At 45.4% G+C, this 11,804-nt stretch overlaps 2 protein-coding genes across 2 annotated transcripts; one reads left to right on the top strand and one right to left on the bottom strand.

Moving 5' to 3' along the window:
- The first annotated feature begins 3,094 nt into the window (after window positions 1–3,094).
- LOC101998902 (putative olfactory receptor 2I1) lies at window positions 3,095–5,611 on the top strand. Its single transcript, XM_005360510.2, is given in 4 exon segments — window positions 3,095–3,100; window positions 4,056–4,148; window positions 4,150–4,172; window positions 4,174–5,611. Coding segments are annotated over 4 exon segments (1,062 nt in total). The 3' UTR covers window positions 5,114–5,611.
- Window positions 5,612–6,296: 685 nt separating this feature from the next.
- On the bottom strand, window positions 6,297–8,382 carry Ubd (ubiquitin D). Its single transcript, XM_005360487.2, has 2 exons — window positions 8,187–8,382; window positions 6,297–6,874 (listed from the first exon to the last, which is right to left on the bottom strand). Exons 1-2 carry the CDS (start codon window positions 8,202–8,204, stop codon window positions 6,407–6,409), a joined length of 486 nt encoding a protein of 161 aa, XP_005360544.1. The 5' UTR covers window positions 8,205–8,382; the 3' UTR covers window positions 6,297–6,406.
- Between the last annotated feature and the right edge of the window lie 3,422 nt (window positions 8,383–11,804).

Genomic DNA, 11,804 nt, shown 5'->3' with positions numbered 1-11,804 from the left:
TCCTCATGTCTTTTTCATGTGTGCATACTTTATCACATTTAATTAGAGTCACTTGCATGAACATAGGTAGGGATCTATTACTTGAACTAGGTCAGCTTACCAGCACTACAGAGCTATGGAATATGACTTCCCTCCTCTATCAGCCATTAGCTGCCTATGACTCCTCAGGGTGGCGTGGGGTTTCATGAGCCTCTCCTCCTTTCATCAAGGAATGTTAATAGGCCCAGTCTTCTACAGGTCTTGTTCAAGTAACCCCCCACTGCTGTGATCTCCTAAGTGCGGCAGCCAGGTGATGTCCAGAAAAGAGAATTTCCCAGCATTCCTTCCTATTCTTCCCATTCTCTGGCTCTTAGATTCTTTACATCTCTGCAACGTTTCTGAGCCTTAGAGAAAGGAAATCTAGTCTCTCTTAAAGCTGCAGCATCTTAAAATGCTGGCCCCATGATCCAGTACCAGATCCCATCACCCACCCCCATAAAAGGGGCAAAGTACATGAGATCTCCACACCCTTCATCACTGGAGTCCACCATATCCACAATTCTTAACCGAAAGTTGATGGTTTGATAAATGACAGAAAACAAGCTTCCTCTTCTGAGTCATTACCAAGGCCCTGTCTGCTTTCTGAATCATAGATCTTTGCCACCCTCTGTACTGAAGGTTGAACCTCAGATATGTTTCCTGTCACTTTTCTATGCTTTCTCTCTTCTTTCTGTCTAACTCTCCCACAAGTACCAAGATTTTGGATCCCAGGCAAGGCTCTTCTCACCACAGACCTAACTTGTTCTCTTCCTCAAAGCCTGCTGGAGAGAAATGTTAGCAGGACCGGACAATATGCCTATCTTATCATCCCTGTTTTCACATTATAATTCCTTCCTCGCGCGGGTGGGTTCTTTCTAGATAGACAGGTCACCCTCAGTTGCTAGTCTTAACAACCACAGTAGACTCTAAGCAGTCAGTCATAGTCCGACTACAATCCTGACCAAAAACCATGACATAGTATACTATATACAATAAACTAACAACCTCTGCGTTCCCCTCAAGGATGCTCCACACTATATACAATAAACTCACAACCTCTGCGTTCCCCTCAAGGATGCTCCACACTTGGATGGATCAGCTCCAGTTGCCTGTCTTACCGTGGTAGAAGCCACGCAACTGTTCCTCCAAAACTCACGTTTGGTTTTCTTCCATCTTCATTTGGGCAACAGTTCATTCCATAGTTTTTCTTAGGTGTTCTATTTTATTCACCCCAGATAGAAAGAATAACAACCGTCCAAAGAAATTATTCCACCCAAGTGAAGTTTACTGAAGCAATGCCCCTTGCTGGGCTTATTTACAGAGCTATGGGTGACTGCACACCTCAGAAAAACCCACCTGAGCATGGGTTAAGGACTCACAGAAGTCCCCTATACACCTTTGGGACAGCTGCATCACCGAGGAGTCTCCCATCCTCACCAAGCCCACTGCCCACATAGCCTCCAGATGTGGCTCTTTGGTGCTTGTAAATTTTTATGAGCCTTGTGAGTTTCCCTGTATCCTCCTTAAGGGATGGTCCAATCTTGAAAAAAAAAAAAAACAACTAAACTACATATAGACATGTACACACAGACACAGACACAGACACACACACACACACACACACACACACACATTACCGGATGGCTTTTGCCCCTGCCCTTCACAGTCAGTTGTCAGGATGAAGTGAAACCTCTGTTTCTCTCCGGTCACTACCAACCAAACAAGCATAGGTAATGGATCAAATTAGAGTTTAATTTAAATATGGTAGTAATTTAACCAAGAGAATATCAAAAAGTGAAACTATTGCTTAGAGTTTACAAAGAGGTAACTACTATTTTTAAACCTTTTATTACATTTGTTTTGTGTGTGCAGTGGTAGTGAGGTGTGGGTGTGTGTATGCTACAGCGCACATGTGGAAGTCAGAGGACAAGCTGCAGGAGTCAGCCTCTCCTTCCACCATGTCAATCCTGGGACAATCAGCCGTTTTGCCAGCCCCAAAGACGTAATTATAATGGCTGGCGGCAATCTGGGCTGGGAGACATGGAGACAGGAGGAAGATGAGGAACTGCAGGCAATTTCCAGATCACTGAACGTGGAAATGGAAGGAGACAAAGTTTTGATCTGTGGGGATAATTATTCACTAAGATTTATAGTAAGAGTGAAGAGTGGGCCAAACATAATATATTCTTGAATAAAGAGGAGCCGAAGGGATGGAGGGGTTAACAGCAATCACAGTGGTAGCAGGTGATAAAAACCAGTGTTCAGCTGAGGATGATATTGATTGAGAGGAACAATGCCAGTAATCCCGGCACCCAGCAGCTTGGGCTATATATTAAAATGTTGTTTATTTGTGTCTTAAATCTGCAGTGTCCCCAGTAGATCAGGGCTGCTTTACAGACATAACAGATTTGCTGAGGGTCGGCAGGTCAGTCAGCGAATGACTAGAAATAACAGGAAGAGGAAATTATGCGGTCTCTAGCCTCCAGAGCCTGCTAGAGACCGGTACCCTGAAGGGATAGTCTCTCCAGGATTCCCTCTCCATCACCCTGGGGAATGTCTCTCTGGACACCTCCACATGAAGGGCTAATTATGGGAGTGGGACACAGATTCCCCAGCACCTCACCCCACTTCTAAGTAGCAGGGAAAGTAGGTTCTTGTTTCTTCTCTAGTGAGAGAAGGTGTCAGCAGTCTTCATTTTTCTCTCTCCCATTAGATTTTAAAAGAATATTTTCAGTGCAGTCACCAGCTAAGGTTAACTGGCTACCACAACAAGACAAGCATTTGACCTGTTTATGCCCCTTACAGAAGTCTCCAGTAAAGTCCCCATTTCTGCCTCGGTACCGCAATCCCACAAATTTAGGCATCTTCTCTCTGCTGAACAGGATGGCACCCACCCCTTGTCTTCAACCTGAGGCACCTGGCTCTGATCTCAGGTATTCATTCCAGCAACCAATACAGACAAATATTTGGGTCTTTTGTTGATCTTTCCCTCTGTCATTTCAAACCCAGGGAATCCAGAACACGAGCAAGACACCAGTTTAAATTTGAGGTCTAAACACAGGGCCAGAGGTTAGACATGAAGGTAAGTCTGTTACATTGCTCTAAGAATAAATGGTTGTGCAACTCAGAGTCACATTCTAGAAAGCCAAGGACACGCTTGTAACCCCAGCACTCTGGAGCTGGACACAAGAGGGTCAGGAGTTCAAGAGCTCCCTCTGCTACAAACAGAACTGAAGAGCCTGTGAAAGGAAGAAACGGATGGAGAGGGGGGCAGGCAGGATGGGAAGAAAGGAAACAGAGAGGCAGGCAGGGAGGGAGGAAGAGAGGGAAGGGGGATCAAGTACAAGAAAATATTTGATGACTACAGTTACCATACTTGGTCTATTCCAGGGAAAAGTCTATAGCTACATAAATCTGTCGGCTGCTCCTAACTGGCTGAGATTACATTCTGTTTTTATATGATAGACATTTACACTTCCGCTTTGGTTTGCACATGGAGCAGCGTTAGGTTCACCTGTGAAGTGTGACTGACTTGTCTGCTCTGGGTTCTCCTACCTTCAGCTTTAACTGTTGCATAAATAAACAAACAAACAAGGCAATGTTGCTCCACCTGGTCTCATTCAGACTCGACTTTTAGACCATGCAGATTTTTAAGGAAAATGGGGGAGGAAAGATCAGAGCGGAATTCGTCCTTCAGTATCTTCATAGCTGCCCTTGGCAGAGACACTGAATCTCTTCTTTAATTCCTGGAGGTGCAGCCAGAGCGAGGGAGGCAGACCTGATTAGCAATGGACTTAGGACAACTTGACTTTCTAAAATTTGAACTGGCTCATCTGTTAAGCAGAGGCATTACCTCCCTTGAAGGCAGTTGTGAAGGAATACTATCATGGAGCTATGTAATGAAGCTAAAATTTAGGCACGGGCTTTTCTCTCTTACCCCGTTTATCCCACACTGGGAATTCTTGCTTGTAGTGGACAGCAATAAGCCAGGGTCTCACTGTGTAGCTCTCTGACCTGGAACTCACTATGTAGACCAGGCTGGCCTCAAACTCACCAAGATTTCCAGGCTCTGCCTGCTGAACACAAGGCCTGAATCACTAAGCCCACTAGCAGTAAACTTCTTTGTCTCATCCTTCCGAACCTTCTTGGAGTTTCCCCTCAGGCTAACCACAGCTCAGCGGAGCGCTTCCTGCTGCTGGGTTTCACAGACTGGCCCTCGCTGGAACCCGTCCTCTTCGCGCTGGTCCTACTCTGCTACCTACTAACGCTGACCGGGAACGCGGCTTTGGTGCTGCTGGCCATTCGCGACCCGCGCCTGCACACACCCATGTACTACTTCCTTTGCCACTTGGCCTTGGTGGATGTGGGCTTCACCACCAGTGTGGTGCCGCCGCTGCTGGTCAGCCTGTGCGGCCCGGTGCTGCAGCTACCGCGCGGCGGGTGCATGGCTCAGCTGTGCGCATCTCTGGCCCTGGGCTCCGCCGAGTGCGTGCTGCTGGCCGTTATGGCCCTGGATCGCGCGGCTGCCGTATGCCGCCCACTGCGATACGCCGCCCTCGCCTCACCGCGCTTGTGCCGCGCTCTGACCAGCGCCTCCTGGCTCGGTGGCCTGGCCAACTCCGCAGCGCAGACCGCCCTGCTGGCCGCGCGCCCTCTATGTGCGGCCCGCCGTCTGGACCACTTCATCTGCGAACTGCCCGCGCTGCTGCAGCTAGCCTGCCGTGGCGGCCGCAGCGCCACCGAGCGCCAGATGTTCGCCGCGCGGGTGGTCATCCTATTGGTGCCTTCTGCGGTCATCCTGGCCTCCTACACAGCCGTGGGCCGCGCGGTCTGGGGTATGCGCTCCCGCGCGGGCCGGCGGAAAGCAGCGAGCACATGTGGCTCTCACTTGACCGCCGTCTGCCTGTTCTACGGCTCGGCCACCTACACCTACCTGCAACCTACACATAGTTACAACCAGGGCCGCGGCAAGTTCGTCTCGCTCTTCTATACGGTAGTCACACCCGCGCTAAATCCCCTCATCTACACACTGCGCAACAAAGAAGTGAAGGGGGCGGCCCTGAGGTTCTTGGGAAGTCTGGGGAGGCTGCACTAAGAAAGGCGCAGGGTACCGGAACTAGAATGCCCATATTGTTTGCCTTTGCATGAGAATCTGCAAATTTTGTTCTCGAGGAGTCCAGGATTAGTAAGAGGGAGATCTCTTTCTCTTACCGGCTAAGGTTTGGATTCTTGAGGAGAAATCCCTGAAATACATAAACACACGTATATAGTGATGGTGTAAATGGATCCTAAGCCTTTCTACAGAAGGGAAGCATGATGAAGGAGGGGGCCATCCTCATCCTCGAGAGACTTTGTAACCACCCCTGAAGAATTCTCATGGAGATAAGATGATGAACACCTAGTGCTGACCTTCAGCCTTCCATACAAAAGACCGTGAGAAATCCCATGGCTCAGCCATCAGGTGCAGTCCCTCAAGTTAACAAGGAGGTCAGGTGTCTTACCTTACATAGAGAGCTTCCAGAAACAGGATGTGGTTTCCCTTCTTGGGGAGCCAACCCAGCTTATCAATATACAGAACTAGCCAGGTAATCAGTGCCCACCACAGAACACTCAATACTTAAAACTATGAAGAAAATCTGCTAGTATAAGGCGATTGTGTCCGGCCTGGTTAAGCTGGGAATCCCAGCTGCAGGGCATGGCTTGTGAACTAGTTTTAACTAGTTTTAAAAGAGAAAGGACTAGACTTGGTGAAGGTAAAGACAGCCATGGTCAGGCTGTGAGAAAAACCTGCATGTGACCAGGATAGAGACAGAGGAGAAAACAGAGGGAAGATGGAGAAAGTTATCCTACAGCAAAGGAAGCTCTATCCTCAGAAGAAACCAGAAGTTAACCCCTTCCCTTCCTTACCCAGAGATGAGCATTTTGTTAGGTGTTAGGTGGAGGAGGTACTAGATTTTATTCCATACCAATTATCTTTAAATAAGAAGAGGGGATAATGATTGAATGAATTTCTAAATCATTTATTAGTCTGTGATGCTGCTGGGGTTTTAAAAAAATCATAACACATTACTTCTCTAATCTCTATAAGTAGAAATCAATTTGGTTCAACAATTACTCATTGATCCACCTGTCCCTGCCTCCCAAGTCCTGAAATTAAAAGTGTGTACCACCACATCCAACTAACCTTTCAGTTTCTTCATTTGGCAGCAATCCCGCCACACAATGAACTGTCAGAAACAGGTAATCTCAGGCTTGGCAAATAGTTTTGATCCACCCCACTTATCTCCAACCTTTATTTCATTCTCATTAGCTTTCGGAAATCATCAAAGGGTGTGACTGGTGAGAGCTAAGGGGAGTGGGCTTGGGTTCTCTCACCGCCCGTCCACAGTCACCCCCCGATGCAGTGCCCTGTCAGAAAGAGCAAACTGCCCCTCCTGATGTTGTAGTCAGCCATGATCTTTCCATCTTCCAGCTTCTTTCCATTGCAAGTCACAACCTGAGTCTTGGGGCTCACGGCGGTCACACTCTCGATCATCTCTTTCACCTGGGACACTGAACTGGATCTTCGAACTTGGAGAAGGTGCCTTTGCCCCTCATTGCTTGACTCCACCAGAAACAAGGGCAGCTCTTCATCGCTGGGCTTCACCACCTTCAGGGTGAGGTGGATGGTTGTGTCCTTGTCAATGCCGTAAGATGACAGCTTTCTCTGGGGCTTGAGGACCTCGGAGCCTAGCAGAAGGACCTGGTCCTGCACAGAAACCTTGGTTTTGGATCTGATGTGTTCGTTTATCTTCTTCACTTTGTCGCTCTCGGTGGTGTCAAAGGTCATTGATGGCCATTGCTCAGAATGGACAATCTAAGCAAAGAAAGCCGAGAGAGTCAGCCAGAATGCTTGCTACCTTCCACACCTACTTCTCACCTTCATTGTTCTGTCTGCTTGGCCCTCCAGCTCCTACCCAACAATCTGCAGCTCCCCCTCTCTTGAAACTTTCATTTAATTCCCATATTATAACACAAATTAGAACATTAGTCTCATTCCTCTTGAGATATGTATCCAATATATCTCCAATGTAACTATCAATTTCCTACCTTATTAACTTGCCTTTCCTAAACCAGATATTAAAAGTAAAGACATTACAGGGCTTCAAAGGATGTACACAGGTTCCCAAACAACTCCAAAGCAGATTTTCAAGATTTGGCACCCTCATAGGATACTCTCAACCTCATAGGATACCCTTTGTGACTAATTCAGAACAAACTCTGATTAAGTCATAATCTCCATGCTGCTATGCTCTTATTAATGTCCCTGTTAATTTCTGATAACGCCCATGTTGTGGTGATGCTGTGTTTAATGTTGTTAATCTGTGATTTTGTATTTTTATTACTATTGTTATAGAGCATGATATCCTCTTTTAATTAGAACAGAATCCCAATCGAAGTATAGCTGAGTTTAATTTCATTGACTGCAGAATTCTGGAAGATGGGGAAATCAGGTCTGCAAACCTCCTCATACTCCATTCAGAATCATTTTCCCAACCTGGATGTTTCAGACGCTCCTTCAGTAAAGGTTTCATCCTTGTTGGGTACTGCCCTGGTTACAGGTTCTCTTCATGAGGACATATTTTTGTTTAAGGTAATGTGTTTGATCACTGATGATTTAAAACAAATGAGATTTGTGAAATTTTTCCTTGAAAAGAGAGAAAAGCTTGAGGTTGAGAACTCTGAATTATTTCCCTAATTTCACATCTTGCCAGCCTTGTTGAAGCACAATGCCCTACCTTTCTCTCAAGTTTGGCTGGCAAAATAGCTTATCTGGGAAAGGCCCTTGCCACCAAGCCTCACCGCCTGAGCTTAGCCCCTGTGACCTAGGTGGGAGAGGGACAGAACTAATTATGGCAGATTACCTCTGACCCTGGCCCTGCATATACATGCACTCAGATAATAAATACATACATGCAATATTATAAATGTTTAACAAGCCAAATAACCAACCTCTCTCTAGAGTACTTCCTTCTGTTGTGCAATCATCAATGGCTGCCTTGTCTCCTAAATGGTGCCCACCCAACCCCCTCGCCTTCCAGGCATTGACCCCTCCTGCACTGTGGAACTATATTCCCAATGCATGGAAATACTTTCCCTTCCCATTCTTTTACCAGACCCCAACTTACACAGATGCAGGAAGCCATGTCTGCTATCAGAGGCGAAGTGAGAAAAGAATCCTCGGGTCCGCTTATATGTGAGAAGCTGGGCTGGAAATCCCCAAAACTGCTGCACTGTCCAGTTTAGCAACAACCTTTGTTCTCAAGACTTTCCTTTCACTTTCACTGGGGTGGAGTTAGTAATGAACACTCTTTGTACACAGACTTTAACCTTTAACCTTTCCATCTGGACTCCAGATTCTGAACATAAAATAACTCCTCTATAATAAAGGCTCCTAACTCTGCCTTGTTACTGCCCAGCCACTAACCTAGACCCTCATAGGCTTGATAATTCATGGCATATGGTAGCCCTCTCTCACTGTGTTTAAGAGTACCGGGCCTCTCACTTGCTGAACATATCGGACAATGAGGACTACTGAGAACTCAAGAACAATGGCAATGGGTTTTTGATCCTACTGCATGTACTGGCTTTGGGGAAGCCTAGGCAGTTTGGATGCTCAACTTACTAAACCTGGATGGAGGTGGGTGGTCCTTGGACTTCCCACAGGGCAGGGAACCCTGATTACTCTTCAAGCTGATGAGGGAGAGGGACTTGATGGGGGAGGGGGAGGGAAATGGGAGGCGGTGGCGGGGAGGAGGCAGAAATCCTTAATAAATAAATAAATTAAAAAAAAAAAAGAGTACCGGGCCTCTCTAAGAACAAGGATACCCAGAGGGGACAGGTAGGATTGGTGCTGACTGACCAGGCTGTCCGGAGCCTTTTCCCACTAAAGGGGAAGACTGTATGAAACCCACATGCATGAGATACAGCAGAAACTGAGTCTGGATTGCAGAGTCATGACTTGGTGTCCTGGGGTACCACTTGCTACATACATTATAGCATGGAAATATGCTACCCTCTTTAAACATAGATCTATAAAACTAGATAAGTGTAGGCCATTCCTAATGTCTCCCTACCTCTAAAAAAAACCTTTCTTATAAAATTTTAAACACACACACACACACACACTTTTTGGGTTCTTGGTTCTTCTCCAATACATTGTCCGGACTCAGGACCTGCAAATCAAACATTCTCCTTGAGAACAATCCAAAACCCATAGTTAAATTCTGACTCCCATCTTTTTCCATACGCACACCACAGCTCCTGGGTTTCCCCACCGTGATTCTTGGATACCTCCCTCCTCCTTGAGCTCAGAGACACATGGAGGTGCCACTCATCCTCTCGCTCGCGAGATTTGGTTGAACGAGATCAAGAATGGGACTGAGCTGTGTGTCCTCCGGAAACTTAGTCACTCCGAATAGTCCAAGTTTGTCACTGGATTCTCAGGACATTCCATGGAATAAATTTTCAAAATTGTTTATTAAAAGTGCTTTTTTTCAAAGAATTCTGTAAAATTTCAAAGTTATTCCCCTTTTCTGTGTTTGCCGAGGCTATGTACTTACTGTACCTTCACCCACTGAAATTTCTCTTTCTGTCTTCTTTTTTGACCATAAGAGAAACCTTCCCTCAGTTCCTCCCAAATCCTCCTCCTCACCTCCTACCCATCCAACTTTATGTTCTTTCTCTATCTGTGTGTCTCTGAAAAAAATATACCCACATACATAACACACACACACACACACTCACAAAAATAAACAACACAAAAACAAGAATCAAAGCAAATAAGCAAAAGACCAATGGGACAGAATACGCCAAAATAAAGCAAATGAAGCAAAAAGCCCACAAAAAATACCAATTAATTAGTTTTGTGTGTGCAAACTACTTCTGAGTATGGGGCCTGCCTGCGCTAAAGTATGGTTAATTTGCCCAATGAGACTCCATTGGAAAAAAAAAAGATTTTTCCTTTGTTGGGCAGTATCAATTGCATATAGCTTCTTAGTTAGGGGTGGGATCATTCCCCTTCTCCTACTGAAAGATCTTGAACCATTTCATTTTATTCTAGAAGGTTCCATTCTGAATAACTTGGATTTACAGAGTACCTGTTTAGTAAGGCTATCCAAAAGCTGACTCAAATACTTTGAAATCCTAATGAAAATTATATTGAAGCTCTTATTAGGTCCAGGAGAACCTACTCCTTCCATCCAGTTCCGGGTTTTTCTCCCAGTCTTGCTTCTAAAGTCCTTTAAAGCCTATTTATCTAGCAATGGGATCATCTGCTTGTCTAACATCCCCAGTGACTCATGAAGACCATGATTGTGTTTTAGTTCACTTGTATGCCCAGCTTATCTGGCACAGAAAGATGCTTAATAAATATATAGTGTGTGAGTAAATTAGTAAACTAATAACAAAAAGTAATATTTAGTGAGAATTTATGTTTCAGAAACTTGCCTAAGATTATTAAACATGATCTCATTTGTTGCTTCCATATTGTGGTGACGTATTGGTATCTTTAGGGATAAATAGCACCAACCCACTAAAGTCATTCAAGTGCTAGCTAGTCCGTAAGACTTCAGTGTTCATCTTTGATACTGTAGTCCTTGGCTTCCAGGCATTATTGTTGCCTGCAAAGGAAGGAAAGAGCAGAGAAAACACCCATTGCAGTAGGGGGTTTCCAGACTGTGAAGGCAAATCTGGGACACTCCTAGAGGAAGCCATCCTGGGAGTTTCCCACCAGAGAGCACTTAGATTCTGAGAAACGGTGCCTTTTCAAATAATACAAACAATCAATTTGGACTCTGACCCCTTCTCTTTTTCTTCTTGTCCCCTTCCAGCTCCACCACTTCCTTCTCATCATCAGATTTCATGGATAAGAGCACAAGACCAAAAAGACCGCATGAAGAAAACCATGAAAAACTATAATACCTAAAATAGAGAAAGAGACAAAATATTCTGAAAGTCAGGCTGTGTCCACCTAACAGAAGTGAAGCTGAATCTAAATGCTATGCATTACTTGAAGACATTAAAGAGGAAATAAAAGCCTCCAAGTCACACTGACATTTCCTCATCTTATTCTACTCAGAGTTAAGCTATTGTCATTAACCAACTTACTGTTTTTAAAGCAGTCTATTGCTTAAGAAATATAATGAAGTCAGGCGGTGGTGGCTCACACTTTTAATCCCAGTGCTCAGGAGGCAGAGACAGGTAGATCTCTGTGAGTTTGAGACTAGCCTGGTCTACAGACAGAGTTCTAGAACAGGCTCCAAAACTAACTCTGTTTGCCTCTTTAGCTTTCTTTCCTCCTGAGTCACTTTCTTCTGGTAAGAAGTTGGATTCCAGGAAGGACAGGACTGACCGATAAATATCTTTATGTAGAGAAACTGAAACTACTTTTGTGCTACAGCAAGCCTTGCAAATAGCCCAGGGTGAAGTCATGCTCCGAATGAGGGTGACAACTGTGATACCAAGGCTGCACCCTGAGCAACAGTCATCACCCCATGAGAACTAAGTTCCCCTGATCCTGCTGATGAATCAGGGCTATAATCAACACCTCTACCTGAGCAATCTCACCTCCTCTGCCACTGTCACAGCTCCTGCTTTGCTTCCTTGGTCTATAAAGTCTCAAAGTTTCTGTCAACTCCTTAAAGGCCATCATTTGTTCTTCTTAGTAGTACCCACAATGAGTGGTACACCCCTTTAATCCCGGCACTCAGGAGGCAGAGTCAGGTAAATCTCTGAGTTCAAGGCCA

The sequence above is a fragment of the Microtus ochrogaster genome, linkage group LG2, assembly GCF_000317375.1.
Source record: "Microtus ochrogaster isolate Prairie Vole_2 linkage group LG2, MicOch1.0, whole genome shotgun sequence".
NCBI lineage: Eukaryota > Metazoa > Chordata > Mammalia > Rodentia > Cricetidae > Microtus > Microtus ochrogaster.
This window is presented reverse-complemented; position numbering and strand designations above follow the sequence as displayed.